The sequence below is a fragment of the Phaseolus vulgaris genome, chromosome 5 (assembly GCF_051622355.1).
Source record: "Phaseolus vulgaris cultivar YP4 chromosome 5, ASM5162235v1, whole genome shotgun sequence".
Lineage (NCBI taxonomy): Eukaryota > Viridiplantae > Streptophyta > Magnoliopsida > Fabales > Fabaceae > Phaseolus > Phaseolus vulgaris.
This window is the reverse complement of record NC_143502.1, coordinates 36,564,130-36,582,780: the sequence shown is the minus strand read 5'-3', so window position 1 is coordinate 36,582,780 and position 18,651 is coordinate 36,564,130. Positions and strand designations below refer to the sequence as shown.

The 18,651-nt window shown below is 29.4% G+C and overlaps 1 protein-coding gene across 2 annotated transcripts; it reads left to right on the top strand.

Moving 5' to 3' along the window:
* Positions 1 to 12,079: 12,079 nt before the first annotated feature.
* LOC137835557 (putative WRKY transcription factor 31) lies at positions 12,080 to 15,216 on the top strand. Of its 2 annotated transcripts, none has more exons than XM_068644116.2 (5): positions 12,080 to 12,652; positions 12,797 to 12,895; positions 13,011 to 13,562; positions 13,828 to 13,941; positions 14,189 to 15,216. In XM_068644116.2, exons 1-5 carry the CDS (start codon positions 12,227 to 12,229, stop codon positions 14,849 to 14,851), a joined length of 1,854 nt encoding a protein of 617 aa, XP_068500217.1. In that variant the 5' UTR covers positions 12,080 to 12,226; the 3' UTR covers positions 14,852 to 15,216. The 2 variants fall into 2 exon arrangements, with proteins under 2 accessions (XP_068500217.1, XP_068500218.1); XM_068644117.2 differs by having other exon boundaries at positions 12,082 to 12,542.
* The last annotated feature ends 3,435 nt before the right edge of the window (positions 15,217 to 18,651 follow it).

Here is an 18,651-nt window from a genome sequence, read left to right as displayed (position 1 = left end):
CAAACGATAAGTAGATGTCTTTTATTATGCCCGATCTCGAACCAATTTGATTGATGCTCTGCGTATTTTTTCCCGCTTCGACAATTCCGCAATTCACCCCCGAGGGTAACGAGCATAGGGAATCTTCCACCCTCGAGATTGACAACGTTGAGTCCTCCTCCCTCACCTTCGTTTCTCCCGCCGGCGGCAATGCTTGATAGGGTGGTGCTCCTCCCTCTATTTCTACCTTTGGCAGTGAGCACTGAGTAATACTCTTTCTTCCCTCCGCCGTCGCAATAATGTTGGTTGAAGGAGCGATAACTGCCTCTTTATGAAACTTTTCTTGGTGAATGGTGATTTCCTTATTCCAATTATGTCCCACCTGTTCTAACTCACCTAAAAGTCGAGGTTTTTCATACGAGTTTGGGTTTCCCATAGAACCCTTCCAGAATTTATCCTCCTCCATGTTGTTAGTTGGGCCAAACTTCGACGACGGCTCATTGTAATTTCTATCTCTGCACCTCCCCTCCTCATCCAAGTGGATTGTTTGGTTCAATACACTTTGGGCCGATTCTGAAGGCCCAATCCACTGTGCCACGTCAGCCCTGCTTCGAGCCGTTAGGCACTCAGAACCTGGTTTCTCCTTTCCTGTGACTGTGCAGCAAATGGGTGCCGAAAAAACTCCTAAGGATTTTGCCAAAAAAGGCAAATGGCTTTGTAACGGTACAATTGGTTCTGATCTCCGGCGAAACTGTTCTGACGAAGGTTGTGCACCGCTCATTTCCACCGTTTATTCTTCGAAATCGCAGCTTCCTGATTTTACTGATGTGTGAGTCGCTAATGAATCCGCCTCTGACTCGATTCCCTCAAATGTTTCACCCCAATGACATTGGCACAATTTGTGTTCTGGAACTGTGCATTCTTCCTCCACCGATATCTGATACAAATTGTCGTTGATCCTCATATAGTTAGTTAACTTTGCTTCGCATCCCACTGACACTCTGATTTTAAACCTTGCATACTCAAGTTCTTCCAGTGCTAGCGTTGCTTTATCAACCTCAACAAGGGTCCCCATTAAAGCTGCAATGTGTTTAAAACAATCTGGATTCCATAGCTTCAACGGTAGACCCCTGCATCTCACCCAAACCAGTTTGTCCACTGCTACAAATTGTTCTTCCCATGGAATGATGGTATCAAATAATTCTTCAAACCACCCTTTATTATCCTCTATCGCTTCTTGGATCAATTATTCATTTCCCCCCATCAATAGCACATGAAACCCACCCAAAAATTTTACCTTTATGTGGTTGAATCCGCCCAGAATAAAGCATTCGTTCAAACTTGAAACATTACTTAAATCTGAAACCCTCCCAATATAACACTTTTTTAGCCAACCTCTGGGGGTTTCTTCTGATCTAAAATGTATAGCCTGCTCCTTTGCCATGTTCTGTGTTTGTTCATTGCTTCTTATACCATTCTTAACAATGTTAGCATACGTTTTTATTTCTTTGGCCCTCCACACTTTTTTTATCTCTCTCTCTGGCTCTGTTACCTTCTCTTTCAACTTCAAGTTCCACTCCTTCCTTGTTTCAGCTGACCTGTTGTATATCGGTCTGTTAACGTTCATTTTCCAGCTCCCTATCCATATTGTGTTCAAGTGATTCTCTAGCTCCTTGATGTTTTGCACTCCCTGAAATCTCACAAAGCCAAACCTTTGCTTCTTAATGTTCAATCTTCTTGATATGAAGACATCACTCACTCTTCCCCAACTCCGAAATTTTTTCCACAAATCTGATTCTTTGATATCGAAGGGGAAGTTAGAGAAGAAGAAAGGAGTCCCTCCTAACATGATTACGTGATTTTGTTCGTTTTTCTCATATAAACTTACTTTACTTTGAATTTCTAAAATAACAAAACTCACCCAACTTAAAAAATAGCATATAATTGTCTCAAAGCTACTACAAAATGTAGTCATACAAGACAACTATGACTTGGGTCTTGAAATGGATGACACATCATATAAGGATTATAATATAACTTTCAACCCAAATTTTGAATAGAGAATTTCATAATTTTTTAAGACATTTTATATATATTGAATTTGAATTAATCTTATTTCAAATTGTTTTATTTTTCAAATATTTTGTTTGGATAACACAATTCAAATTTAGTAAATTTTAATATTCTTGTTTGGATAAAGTATTTCAAATATCACTAAATTCAAAAAAAAATATTTAAATATTAAATAATTGTTAAAAAATAAAAAATATTAATATTGATAGTTTTATCTAGTCGATCTTGATTGATATTATTTTTCATTAAAGTCCGTCAAGATTTTTTCATCTGATATTTGCAAAACTTGTTCTCAATTAACATTAATCGAGATTATTTTTAGTTTGACTATAATTATTTAGGCAAATATGGATCAATGTTATTTTTACTCAATTGAAGTTTTTTTTGCTCACTTTTTTTTTTCTCAATGTCAACCAACAAATTTTTCAATTAACATGGATAAATAATGTTGCTTGAAGATTTTCCTGCTAACATGAGATATTGCAAAAATCTAATCACATCAGTAAAAAAAATATCTCCCCACATCATTGCAAGAAAACTCTAACTAATATTGTACAAGAAATAATAAAAAAAATCTAACTTAAATCACAAACCCTAAACTCCTATTAACATCAATAAAAAAAATAGTCGGTATAAACCGAAAAGCTATAATCCAAACAATATTTCGATCTTAGTCAAATTAGTGACACTCCAAGTAAAATTGAGTTAAAAAAAAAAACAAACATGAATTTAAAAATATAAAAAACTTTAAATTCTCACTTTTAAGATAAAATTTGAAATTTTCTGATTTTTAAACAATCCAATTACCTATAATAAATTTATAGAATACAACATATTTAATTATAAAACATTTCAAAGTTCTCTAAAAAAAATACTTACCCTTTTACAATTATCTATCCAAATACATTATAAGACGAATAATTTATTTATGTTGTTAAACTTTCTTGTCCATATTCTCGTATAAATAAAAGTCAATAACTGAAAAAAAATCATATAATTATCTCAAAAACTATTACAAAATGTAGCCATACAATTCACCTATGACTTGGTCTATGGACACATCATCATGAATAAAGAAAAACCAGAAGCTTGTTCTCATTGGTTGTTTTTTTCTGAAGTTTGGTTGCATGTTCGAGAAACTTGACGTGGAAATATACTTTTACTTATAAAAAAGTTTACAGTCAATTTGATGCCTCTTAAAAAATTAAATCCATTTTATAACGATTTACATGTGATTCTTTTGCTCTGAATAATACAATTATAAAATTATTCATATTTTTTTATATTTTTTAATGAAGGATAAGTTGTGAGATGGTGTATGTTGTGAAAAATATGTTTTCTAATGGTAAAGTTATAACTTTTTTAAGAGACGTGAAAGTATGGTTAGTGGTCGTAATATATACTTCATTAGCGTTGTAAATTACTTTTGGTAGTGCTGCTACTATTTCTTCCTTCATTGTCTTCTCCGTCACCGTCTTTATTAGCTCTCTTTTTTACTCTTTCACTTTACTCCTCACTCAAACCGCAAATTAAATTTTAGTGCATATTTTCAAAACAGTATTAACAAATAATTTTATTAATGTGAAAAACGTAGTAGTTAGAATTAATGGTTTTTATTTTGTTGTCAAAAGTTATATCTCTATTATGCTTCCAAAATTGCACTTAGTCTGCATATTTGGTTTCCCTTTAAACATACGTCAATCTTAAAACCAATAACAATAACTTCAGAAACATTTTTATTAATTGAAAATTCCACAATAATTAGAAATTGAAACATTATATTATATAACTGGATGTAAATTTTATTTTATTAATTGATTTTAGAAGGTTGAGTTATACTTAAAAATTACTTTTTATTATAATATAGAGTAATTTAGAATCTATTTTAAGAAAAATTTATTGACTTTATTAGACAACCCGTTATCGAACTGACAATGAGATATATATATATATATATATTATTTTACGCACGAATTCACAGGTTTCAATGTTTTTTTTATTGGCAATAAAAAATAAATAAATGTGAACCACTTCAGGAATGATTCAACCTTTATACATAAAATGCAAATACCTGCTTTGACCACAAACCTCCAAACTAACTAAAAACAACCTTGCCCTTTCTACACCTAACGAACAACTTTAAGAGACCAACCTCATACACTCCACAGGTTTCAAACACCAACCAGAAAAGGAAAATGAAGCAAATCGAATTTTTGCGGAAACCCAAAACCAAACATTTACTTGCACTAAAGCAAATACTTCATTTACGTCAGCTACTCCTCTATTGAACACGATAGAATTCTTGTGTTTCCAAATTTCACTCATCATCCCAACCCAAATTGTATTCCAAATAATAATAACCGACTCTGAGGATAAAATCGGCCATCAAAGTTAGACTTCAGATCAATGTGAAACACAAACGAAACACCAAGCCACCTAAAACATAAACTCCAAACCCACCAAGTAAAACTGCAATCGAAAAACAAATTACTACAAGACTCTTCCTCCTTCCCGCACAAACAACACATCGAGCTTTCTACCAACACCCCTCTTCTACTCAAATTAACCCTAGTAGCAAGTTTGTTTTCCATCGTCCTCCAAGCTAAAACCACAGCAGAAGAAACTGCCTTATACCTCCACAACCTACTAAAAACAGATTTCAATGTAAGAACTGTGTTGGAGATCCGATCTCAAGATACTGAAATGACAAAATTTCAAACACCCATACTAACACATACTAAGACTTAATTATGTTATAAGGCTTGCTTTTAATTATGGAGTTGTTAAAGTATCATTTTTTTTTTCCAAAAGAAAATCACTGGAAAGCAGAGTGAGCAAAAAACAAAGCAGCAGAGAGCAGTTAAGCCCTATGTCTAAATGAGAGAAACACTAATTTGTTCTTGGATAAGGTTGTTGGAGTTGAAAGTAATAACGTTGCAAGGAATCTGTTGGTGTTCACATTGGAGCATGAGTTTGAAAATCATAGGAAGATTCTAATCTCAGCCAAATTTGACCATGTGAAAGGATGGTAGAGTCTGGAATTGGCATTTTTAGTAGGTACATGATGGCTACATTTGTTCATGGGCAAGAGTGAACGCACTGCCACAGTGTGAACTCTAATAACAAGAAAAGAATCATGTGACCAATTTGGAAAATGAAAATGTTGCTGCTACACTCTCACCAATCTCTTCAACCATTTCTTTTTCCATACCAACCTACCATAAATTCAATAATTGGACCAGACATTTCCATAGTTTTACCTGTTTAAGATTCACATCTCTCACGTTGCATTGTTTCAAATTTCTTCATCTCCATCACAAATATCACTCTGCATGCATTCAACTCCTTTCATCTTTTCCATGATCAGCATATATATATATATATATATATATATATATATATATATATATATATATAATAATGGGAAATAATATATTATATTTAACTGTTTGGAGCAACTGTTAAGCCACTCATTGACTATGATTAATATATGTGTTAAATAAGGAAGTGGTACTCATAAAAAGAGAAGGTATAAACGACAAAAAGTGAGGACCCTGGGGTCTTGTATTGACTAGAAAGATAAAAGAACAATTGAATCACGTTTTTCTTCTAAAACCTAAAACTTTCCATGCAAAAATCATATTCACATGGAACATCATCCATCACCTACTACTCCTTTTTCTTTGCCAAATATTGTTCTCAATGTGTAGACGCAACTTAATTCATTTCTAAATCATCATCATTTTCCAATATTACTTTAATTCACGTATAAGTCTTGCATGTGTTTTTTAAGCTTCTAAAATCTAAATATTCGTTTCAATTTTTGCCACAAAATAGTTTAGTGTTAATTTGCAGTACTTTTACTATTCTTGTAAAAATTTACCTCTTAATCGTTAAAATAAATAAAATTTTAAAAATTATTAAAATGACTAAGTCATCAAGATGATACAATGTAACATAACTTTAATATATTTAAAATGAATAGTCAAATTTTAATTAAAATCATGTGAATGTGACATGACTTATCTATATTAATAATTTTTTTTAAATTATTTATTTTAGTAGTTAAAAATAAAATTTTATCGAATATATAATTTCTGTTTGTGCAATGAAAGGATTAATTTACATAATTTGATATGTTTTTTTTTTTCTGAAAGAAACGGGACCCCAGACTAAAGGACATTTCTTTTTATTATTTTAGAGTGTCCTTTTGAAATAGACGAATGATTAGTGCATGTTTAAACCAGTTTATCCTAAAAACCATCATTCCTTTTGAAGTTTTATAAACTTTTAAAAATCGTTTGTTTCTTAAAATAAATACGTTAAAATGCTGAGAATCTTAATCTTAAATTCAATTTAATGATATTACTTCAACAAGAAAACGAAATGTGTACATATTAATATTTAATAAAATTTCTTCCCTTATATATATAAAAGTATTATTTTTACACTTTTTATCTTCATTTTCTCTCTCTTTCATTTTATTTATACTTATTTGTGTAAAATAAATATTGAAAATTGAATTTGATTACAATAACGTTATAAAATACATGTTTTTCGAAATCATTACTTGATTAAGAATTATTAAGTTTTGTAATAACTATTTTTGAAAATTATATTTATTGTTATTTTTAATTGATTGCTAATATATAAATATTACACGAATAACTCATCAAAATAAATTCGTCTAATGTAACCAACTAAATTTGATTTTCTCTTTTAAATAATGAAAAAAATAGTCTTTTTTAAAAAAAATATATCCAGTTACTTCTATAATTAGAATTGTATGGACAAAGTAGTACTTGGAACTTATTGTACAATTGCTTATGTGTCGGTAGTCTATTTTCTTCTTCTTTCAAGTCTGCTCACTAGTGCAAAAAAAAACTTTTTATGATGGTTTTACAGAACTTTTTGTGACGGTTTTTTGTGACGACATAGAATCAGGAGTTATAAAAATTATGCACTTTCTATGTTGGTTAAAAAACTGACATAGTAAGTTGACTTACTATGACTGTTGTCTATGAACTGTCATAAATGTACAAAATACTAGTCATAATATGTTCAGACAACTTTCTATGACTGATATTTCTACAACCGTCATAGAAAATACGACTTACTATGATGATTTTCATCAGAACCATCATGGTAAGTGATTTTCTATGACAAATATTCATACACCTATCATACTAAATAAGACTTTTTATGTCATCTATTGCAATAACCATCATAGTAAGTTTGTTGTTTTTAGAAAAACAATTGTTTTATCAATTTTTCAGCATTCATTAATAACAATCATCTGCATATAAATTTTAGACAAACTCATTCATTGATCGATTTTCCCGCCATTCATTAATAATACACCTGTATATCAATATTATCCAGAAAATTGCATACAATTTCTAGACAACCTCATCCATTGATCAATTTTCTTTCACTCATTAACAACAATCACCTACATATCAATGTTATCTATATAATTGCATACAATTTATAGAAAAACCCAATCCTTTATTACATTTTCCTCATTCATTAATAATAATCACTTGCATATCTATCTTATCCAGACATATCCTTCAGTGTCAAATTCAATGGCAAACTCAACGGACTCTTCCTCAGCAAGGCTTCGAAAATCGTCAAATTTGATCTGTGATTGATGAACGAAAAGATCCTCAGAACTGTCGTTGGGGGTTATGAACCCAAACCCCTTCTAATCTTTAAACCATTTCACCTTCCCAATCACTCTTCCACTCATTTTTTTTCCTTTGCAAACCCTCAACACACAAAGCCCTAAGAGAATGAAACGTAAGATATTTAGGGTTTATTTTAATCTATAAAATTTTTTACTATATTGGTTTTAAATTGAACACACATAATAAGTAACTTCTATGACACTTAAAATATGACCTATCATGATAATTAGTTATTATGACGATACAATCTACAACTCACATGATAAGTCATTTCAAAATTACAAGTATGCCATTATGACATTTATTATGATGAACAACCGTCATAAAAAGCTGTCATATATTCCTTATTTTGTATTAGTGTCTCCTTTTGTTATTGGTGCTTGGTCAGAACGAACATGAAAAAAAAGTAGTTCGACATTCAAGTAAATACTCTGTGTAAAAAGTGTATATTGTAAAACTGATTAAAACATACCTTACACCTCTGCAGAGAGTTTTATTTATAGTGTTGGTATGGGTCTTTGCCATGATGAGCCAAATATCAGTTATTAATTGATATGTTGATTAATAGGGAGATATATTATAATATATTGAGAATATTTGTAATATCTTTTAGTTAATCAGTATTTAGTTGATTTATTATTTATTGCTTGACTTGAGGTATTCTTTGACTCGTCGGTCGATCACCAGACTCAAAATTGACTCATCCAGTAATGACTAGTACAAGAACACTGTAACACTTAGTCAAACATGACCGTATTGCATAATATTATCTCTGTGTTGTGGGTATGCATTTTTTTCCACTGTATATTAGTTTAGATATGGTTTTAAAAGAAATTATAAAATATCATCATATACTATATTATATGATTACTGATAGGCAAAAAAAAATCGTTTCTAATATTTATTATTATTATTATTAAATGAATAAGTTATTCTTCTATACATTGCTGCATGTAATCATTCATCGTTAAATTAAGTACCCATTTTAATTATATTCATTTATTTGAATAATTAATTTAATTTTACCATAAAATACTAGTTATATAAAAAATGAGCTCATTGGCATTCAATGTTTAACAAATTTAAAAATTATTTGTAATTTTAAAAAAAATCCTAAAAATTATATATTTATAATAATAATCGAATAAAACTTTCATAACTTACAATTTTTTTTATATAAATAATCACAAAGACAAAATGTAAAAGAAATATCGATTAAATTAAACCCAATAGGTACTACCATTAGTGGGGACGTGAAATTCTAAAATTGTTTTAAAAAAATTAAATTGAATTAGTTTAATTTAAACAAAATGATCAATTAATATATTTCAAATTAATATATTCTTTCAAAATATTTTAAATAAGTTGGACTCAAGTAGTTGAAGTCATTTAAAATTATTCAGTTGACTTATTTTGATAAAGATGTAGGTTGTTGTTTAAACTAATTGACAGTTAAATCATCAATAACTAATTAGATTTTAATTTAAAAATTATTTTATAATTTTTATTAATAATAAAAATTATTTTAAATATTAATAATTTTTTAGTTTATAAAATAATATTTAATTTAATTAATATAATAATTAATAATTATTTTTTAAAATTTATTTTTATTTAATGATTTTTTTAGTAAAATTTAAAAAATTAAGATTAAGATTTGTTTACTGAAACATTAAATATATATATATATATATATATATATATATATAAAGTGAGTTATTAAGCTTTTAAATATGGTCATTAACTTTAATAATTTTATCCTAATACCCTTAAAGTCGAAACATTAATGTACGTCTTTATAGATAAAAAATAAAATTTATATAACATATACCTTTTATTCATCCATTGATAAGTTGTTTAGATATGCAAATTTAAAGTAAAAATATTGATGTTAAAATTATAATATAGCATGTATTTTTAAGTTCTTAATATTTAAAATAATATAAAAATTAAAATAAAATAAATTATCATACTCGAAATTTAAAAAAAAATCATTAATATTTATTAATAATATAATAACTTTACATGTAAAATAAAAGAAATGAAAAATATTAAAAAAAAAGTCAACGGAGAAATAAATACAATCTACTATTCCATGTGAGAGTACATGGAACAGTTTCACCAACTAATCATACCTTTTAAAATACAGTCTAATAAATTTTATTTTTAATTACTAACAAATATCAAAATTTTCATAATTTGAATGATCACATCTTAAGCCTAACAATCACAATTACACAAAGTTGTCAAACTCATGAGTCTAAGTAGATTCGTGAAAGTTCCATAAACTCAACTCGTAAGATCGATTCGTAGACTTATAAAAGTCTATTTTCAACTTGCAACTTGTGACCACCACAACCACCTGCAACCCGTGAACACTCCGCTCGATCGACCGCCTCACTCCACAAAAGAAGACGCAGTCCACAGAAGACACAAACTCAAAATAAAAGGCGAAACCCTAATTTCCCCATTCAGAACAACATCGTTTTGGGATTAAGAAAAAACTCAGTTGGACTCGCCAACTCAGACCAGAATCGCGAGTCCACTCCGATTTTTACAAGTCTATTACCGAATTAACTCGATAAGATCAAGTGGACACATAAACTCGGACGAGTCAACTGAGTTTGATAACCATACAAGTACATATTTTTAATTTTATAATATGCTCTTAAAAGATATTAAAAAAATATATTTAAATATTATTATTTATAGAAATGAGGTCTAATGGGTCATTAAGAAAATAAGTAGGATGAGTTTACTATTTCAACTCAGTGACCTATTTATTATCCCGTATAATTGGTGGACGATCTCTTGAATGAAATGAACAAATAAAATCAACTTGTATTTTTTATATGGACAAGAATAACTTGATCTACATTTTATAATGTCTTTTTTAATTATATATAAATAATTTTATCAAAGTTTAAATTTGTGTTAATAAATACGTCAATGATTTTATCCTCGTCACAACCTATGAGTTGAGTGTGACTAATAGTTTGAAGCTGGCTACGGTGAGATACTGGAAACTTTTCCTGATTAGTTCTACTCTGTGTTTATATATCCTATCTCTCTAACAAAAAAAAATAAAAAAATATAACTAATATTCAAAGTTTATTCTATAAAATATCATGAAGTATTTAGTGGTTAAAAATGAATTAGTTTGTTGGAAAATTAAAAAAAAAAATGGAAGAATAAAAGGGAAAAATATGTAACAAAATAAGAAAGAGATCCACTTGAGGAGGGTCGACTGAGTCAACTCATTCCTTTTCATCTGATTTTAACATTGCACCAACCAATTAGTTCCAACAACTCAGTCAAATGCGTTGACTCATTGCACTTTTTCACCACCATTATAACACTTTTTTGGGATCATAATATTTTTATTTCTTTCTGTAATTTTTTTTCTCAAATTATTTTCTTAATCATCACACATTGAATATAACAATTGCATAGAAATTCACACACTATTCCCCAGCAACTCCAATGAAATCAAAATAGATTGTTATTATTATTTGTTAACGCAAGATTTGATTAAATTCATAAATTTATTGCATAAAAAAAATAAGTTTTGAGTGACGCAGCACGCGCTTTCTGAGCGGCGCACGAAAGACTTCCCCGTTTGACATGTTAAACAAAACAATAGAATTTACCTTAACCATGTCTGCAGACCTAAGTTCATAAGTTTATGAAGTGAATATAAATAGAAATCTATAAATCGATTCTGCAAAAAGCACTTTACACAAGTTTCTTAAATGACAGAACAAAACAAAAATCTAATTTTGTTTTTGGGCATTTGATTTATCGTATAATGTTTGATTTCACTAACAGTAAGTAGTGGTGCTATATTTGTGGAATGTTTTCCACGAAATAACAGCTGCATTCTCTTGTTTGGTAACAAAAGTATAACACACAAAAAAGAATTTGACAAACACCAAGGACTTATTCAGTCCTAGTCATTATCTCAGAAACTGTTTCATGAGAATAGGTATTTACTTTTCTTTTTAGAGTCCTATTCTTATTTTTTCACCATTTTACTAAAAAATGCAATAATTAAGAACGTGCATACTGCAACCCCGGCACGAGTCAGAACCCAACAAAGACCAAACTCACTCTCATTAATAATAGCATCTCCATTTTCAAAGCCATGAAGTGTATAAAATGAAGAAAGAAAGATATAGTATTTATTATGATGATTCATAATTAATATGATAGCATAACAGGTGGTGAGATTGTATAGTATTTATCTATGTTTCTGCATTAAAAAAAAATGGAAATCCAATGGAATGCTGCAATATTCAAAGCAAATATAAAGGACACTTGTATTTCACTTTTGGTCTTGTTATGAAGGCTCAACTCCCCTCTTTTATTGCCGAGTCCAATTGCATCATTTACTATGACTTCTATCTCTCTCTTTCTCTTCTCTTCTCTCTCTCTCACTCCCTAGTCTCCATCTCTTTCTCTCTCTCTCATTTCCATTGAAATTTATGGCAAGAGGGGGTGGACTCTCCATTGATTCAGATCCAATTGGGAGCTTCTTCCCCCACAAACCAGTAGTTCTCAACTCTTTCCCTGAAGACAGCAATACCATCAACAACAGCAGTAGCCAACACAAGTGGAAACTTGGTCCCAACATGGATGTCACAGTTACCAGAAACAGGTCTCCATCATCTTCTCCAAACACAAACACCAACACCACCTCCACCATCCCCTTCCAAGTCAACCATACCTCTGATAACAAAAGGCCCCACATCGATGAGATGGACTTCTTCCCTAACAAAACCGATGATGATCATAACAAAGGTATAAACAACTTTGCCTCTGCCTCCACCTCCGCACCTCCCTCACTTGACCACCTTGTTCACACACATGATCATTCATCCACTCCTGCTATCTTGGAATTGAAAGTAAACGTGAGTAGTCACCCTTTATCCTACAACACATGTCTGGTCTCTTATGTTCCATCACCATTCCTTCTTTGTTCTGTATCTAAGTATGTATGTGTCATGATGATCTTGATCATGTGCTAATTAATGAATCTGATATTCTCTTAATAGACTGGTTTGAATCTTCTCACCACCAACACTGGTAGTGATCATTCCATGGTGGACGATGAGGCATCCACTAATTCAGAAGAAAAAAGAGCCAAGAGTGAGGTAAATAAATCTAACCCCAACAGAATTTTTATTTTCTTATTCTTTTGTTTTCTCGGTATAATTGGGGGGTGAATTCAAAAGTTATGTGTTTGATATGCCACATCTAATTTTTCAGATGGTTGTTCTTCAAGCTGAGCTTGAGAAAATGAAGGTGGAGAATCATAGGCTGAGGAACATGCTTGATCAGGTTAACACCAGCTACAATGCCTTGCAGATGCATTTGGTGAGTTTGATGCAAGAACAAAAGGAGGAGGAGGGTGAGCAAAAAGTGTTTGATGGAAAATTAGATGAGGAAAAACAAAGTGGGAATGGAGCCTTGGTGCCAAGACAATTTATGGATCTTGGGTTGGCTAGTAATGCTGATAATAATGAACCTTCCCATTCTTCCTCGGTGGGAAGAAGTCAGGATCTGTCAAAGTCGCCAATAAATAATGAGGTAGCATCCAAAGAATTTGACACCAAGAAGAATGGGAGTGTTAGTGATGAAGGACTTGATCAAGACAAGAAGGAATTTGTAAGGGGAATTGAAAGAGAAGACAGTCCTTCAGAAGGGATTGCCGCTAATAGCAATGTTCCAAAGTTTAGTCCTCCAAGGAACGTTGATCAAGCTGAAGCTACCATGAGAAAGGCAAGAGTTTCTGTTAGAGCTCGATCAGAGGCACCAATGGTCAGTTTCCTATGATACAATTTACATACAACTATTATTTAAGCTATTCTTCAATAAGGATTGAAATTCATTTTGGTAATCTGCATAATCCTTTCATTATATAGATTACTGAAATTCTGCCTCTAATGGAAGAGTATCACAGTCAACACTTAAGGAACTGTATATATGTTTTGTCTTTTTTCAATTTGCAAAGACGTATTTTATGTATCTTTATTTTTATTTTTATTTTCACTTTCAACTGATACAAAATTGTTTATTGTTTCAGATCACTGATGGGTGTCAATGGCGAAAGTATGGGCAGAAGATGGCCAAAGGAAACCCATGTCCTCGAGCATATTATAGATGTACCATGGCAGCAGGTTGCCCAGTGAGAAAACAGGTAGGTCATGTCCATCTCAATCTTAATTTATTGCAAATTAAGTAGCAAATCTCATATACTTCAACTAGAAACGAAGATGAGTTTGACATTAGTTTAGCAATTTATCTAAATAGTATGCAATAAATTTGAACTATGGCTCTTGGATCATTCTTCAACACTTCAACAGTAGGATAGAGTTAGCAGCTAGTAGTTTGTATTGTATGAAATTTGAAACTAAGGATCTGTTTCATTATTTATGTGTAAACAGGTGCAAAGGTGTGCTGAAGACCGAACGATACTGATCACAACATATGAAGGGAATCACAACCACCCTTTGCCTCCAGCAGCCATGGCAATGGCACAAACCACTTCCTCAGCAGCTAGAATGCTGCTTTCAGGATCCATGTCAAGTGCTGATGGCCTAATGAATGCAAACTTCCTCACAAGGACACTCCTCCCTTGCTCTTCTAGCATGGCCACTATCTCAGCATCAGCTCCATTCCCAACTGTTACATTGGATTTGACTCAGTCTCCAAATCCACTACAGTTCCCAAAGCCCCCAAACCAATTCCAAATCCCCTTTCCTGGTGTCCCTCAGAACTTTGCCAATTCCTCAGCCTCATTGCTGCCTCAGATATTCGGCCAGGCACTGTATAACCAGTCCAAGTTTTCTGGCCTCCAAATGTCTCAAGATGCAGACCCTTCCCCACTGAGTAATCAATCTCAACGGCCACCACCACACCTTGCTGACACGGTTAGTGCTGCCACTGCTGCCATTGCAGCTGACCCCAACTTCACAGCAGCTTTGGCAGCAGCAATCACTTCTATTATTGGGGGTGCACAGCCAAACAACAGTACCAGTACCAATAATAATGGCACCACATCCAACAACACCAACAATGCCAATGTTACATCAAACAACAACAAATAAAATCAACAATTCCAGTTTCCCAAGGAATTGAACAGTTGAACTAGTTATAGTTTTATAGTTCACAAATTACTCTCTTCAAAAATTTTGTTAGGTTAATTTGATTTTTTTCCCCTGTCAATTGGGCTCAAATTAACTTATGTTGAGCCAAATACTTTTTTTTTATCTTACATTTGTTTACTCAGGATATGTTGTTATAAGAAGGATAGTTGATATTCTTTTCTTTTTTGATATGTCTCAGTAATATGGTCAAAATTGTATGACATAAAGTAGGAAATAATGTGACATTTATATAGAAAAGAAAGCAGATCAGTTCCCCATTTTTGTATGGATATGGAAATGAATGGAAAAGGTTGGTTTTTGTAGCATCTTTCTGTTTGATGATGATATGGAAGAGATGTTTGGTGAACCAAATGGCAGTGGCTATAAGGAAGGGAAAAAGGGGTCAAGAAAACCGTCTGAGAGTGGTTGAAAGAGATGTGATTACTAGAACACGTGAAGAAGAAATTAAGATTGTATGAAAAAAAGATAAGAGACAAAGGGACATCTTCAAGTTCTCTTTTCCCATTCTTAGCCCACCTGGCACGTACCTTATCAGACCAAATGGATCATTTTTTCATTTCCATTTTACTTCTTTTGTTCATATGTCTCATACTTTCATCTCATTTCTCCTTTTCATTTTCCTTCTCTTTATAAAATCATCTCTTCATCCTTCATATTCTTTTCATTTTCATCCATTTTAATCTTCATATTTAGGCTAAATATATATTTCATTTTTATATTGCCAACTATAACAAATGAATCTTAAGAAAACACATTTGAAATTCCTTTATATAAAAAGGATAAAAATTTATAAATTCTAAAATTTAAAGTAAAGATAAAAACAATTTTACATAACATGAAAATCAAGTAAAAATACATACACGGAAAATTTATTTAAATATTTACCATATAATGATTATTTCCTGTTATTCATTCTTTCTATCTTTATTTTCATTTTTAAATTAAATTAGTTTTAATCTTTTTATAAAATATTAAATACCTTATCAGAATTTTTAGTATAATATTATTTAAAACATGATTCATGAAAATACAAAATTATACTTGTAAATTAGGCATTCTCTCTATCTGTGTATATTATTATTATTTCTTTATGTAAGTGTAAAAAAGTTAGACTTTGTTCGTAACTAATTTTTATTGGAAATATTATGGTTTGACTCTTTTATTAAATAAATACTACTTAACAAGTTTATTTTAATAATACAAAAATATATATTAGTAATTTAATTTAAAAAAATAGAAAATATAACTAAAATATCAATGTAATGTATTGTAAAATTGTTGTTTCTTTATTATAGATTGTTAATAATCCTCTTTTATTAAGCCATCCAGTGTGACTTTCAACCAATTTTAAAAAAATATTAGGTGTTAAGTTCAATTTTTTTGGATTTTTAAAATACGATTAAACAAAATAGAAAAATATATTTTCACTACAAGAAAATTACGAAATATAAACTAATTTTAGAGACAAAAAATAATTAATTGTTATAGTGACTAAATTAAAGACTTTATAGAGACTAAAATTTTTATTTTTTTTTAAATTAATTTCTATTATTTTTAAATAGTTTCTAAATTGGTATCTAATTAGCTACCAATTATTTAGATTCTAAATTTGGTAGAAAAATCTTGGTAACTAATTAGATAACAATTTAGAAACCATCAAACAATAATATAAACTCATTTAGAAATCAAAAATTTTATTTAGTTTCTAAAATGGTCTCTAATTTAGTTATTATAGTAACTAATTATTTTTTGAACTAAATATTTTTTGTCATTAAAATTTCTATTTAATGAATTTCTAGTGTTTATTTCAACTTCTCATTTTTATTTTTATTTCAACTTCTCATTTTTATTTTTAGAGAAAGATATAAAATTAAACTTTTGTTTATAATTTTACACAACAAATGGCAGATATATTAAAATTATTTTCTTACATTTCACTTCTTTTTACTTCATTTTATTTATTATTTCTAAAAAATAATCATAATATTGCCTATTTAGTTTGAGTACGCATTATTTATTTCCATTTCTCACTTTTACAAATTTTTGCATATATGTGCATTATTTTCTCTTTTAAAAAATTGTAAAAAAGCTATAAAAAAAATCATTTTACTATTTTATCAACTAATTTCTTAAAATATAAAACAGAACAAAAATAACATTTTGTCTAATTATTTTGTATTTTTTAAAAGTCAAATTTATTGCTATTTTCTAATATTCTGTTTAAATTGAGGAAAGAAAATAATATATAAAAGGACCACAGATTTAAGGTTTATATTTTTGAATTACAAAAGAAATGGAATATAATAAAAGCTCATTAAGTCCTTGGACTAACTCAAAACTGGAATTGGTCCAGTTACCAAATTTCTCTACTAAAATCTTATAAATTGATTTTTATTTATAAAAAGTTGAAAAAATGGGTATTTTAAATAATAGTGACACTTTCACATTATTAAAAGAAAAAAACATTTACTTGTTGATTGTTAAATGGGTATAATTTTTTAGGATTGTCAAAGTATTTTTATTATATTTTAAATGTGTTTTAGTGCTATTTATTACTTTATGAAATTTGAAAAGTCAAATATTAACATAATAATAATTTCAGTTTTTGTGGCTGCTTGAATTAGCAAATTCAGATTCATCACTCTTAGGACACTTTTCTTATCCCCTCCAAAAGAACAGATTCATCATTCAGATTCATATCATTGTTCTAAATCATGTTTATCTTTTGAATTGTTACTTATACAAAAAAAAAATACAATTTAACCGAAAAAATAATGGAAATAATGAAGAAATTTAAATATGTATTACACACAAACAATATCATTTAATTTTAACAAATAATATGAAATCTAAAAATATATAATTTTTTATTATTAGATAATATATCTCTAAAAATTTAAATTATATACGTGAAATTTAATAAATATGATCATTAACATAGTATATCAAACTTCAATAAATAATGAAAAAAAAAATTGTTTTCATTTTTCATTTTTCATATATTAAGTGTGTCATATTTTGACTGATAAATAAGAAAAAAATAGTAAATTTAATTTTATAAAGAAAATACTACAAATTATCCCACATATTTACACCTTTTTATAGTAAAAATGTTGGTGTAAAAATAATTTAAAAAATTAATTAATTAAAGTTGCAAAAAATATAGTTTATTCTAAATTTTTTTGAAAATTTAAATATTGTATAAAAACGAAATATGTGATTTTTTTATGTTTGTGAAAGTACATATTAACATAGATAGGGTAAACCCTAATATGACAGTGATGTTAAATTACACAACATACTGACAAAGAGTGTCCAGTTGAATTATAAACTATGTGTAAATAAAGTTAAGATTATGTTGAGTTTGTTTCTAATTTTATATTTAAATTTTGGACGTCAAATTTAGATGTTTTTAATGTTATTTTAAATAATTTAATAGTAAAATTTCAATTATTAAAAAATATTTATTAAAATAAGATATCTTGTTTAAATATACTAATTGGTCAACATTTAGAATGAGATATTATTAGTTGATGTACTAACAAATGAATGAATTGCAAGTTGATTTTCATCTCAAAATATAAAGTCTTTTTCTATAGTTAAATAAATGTGGATTTTCTTGTATTCTTGGAATGTAGTGTATCTTAAAAAGGAGTTCAATTTATCAATTTAAATAAAACTTTAAAGAATTCAATGGGTAAAGAAAATTTTCACCAAACAAACAATAAAGGTAAAATTGA

What these genes read in the sequence shown, in the direction of transcription:
- LOC137835557 (XM_068644116.2), top strand. Translation starts at nt 12,227, where the DNA reads ATGGCAAGAGGGGGTGGACTCTCCATTGATTCAGATCCAATTGGGAGC. An exon ending in TCTTGGAATTGAAAGTAAAC is followed by an intron (nt 12,653 to 12,796) that starts GTGAGTAGTCAC and finishes TTCTCTTAATAG; the next exon opens with ACTGGTTTGAATCTTCTCAC. An exon ending in AAAAAAGAGCCAAGAGTGAG is followed by an intron (nt 12,896 to 13,010) that starts GTAAATAAATCT and finishes CTAATTTTTCAG; the next exon opens with ATGGTTGTTCTTCAAGCTGA.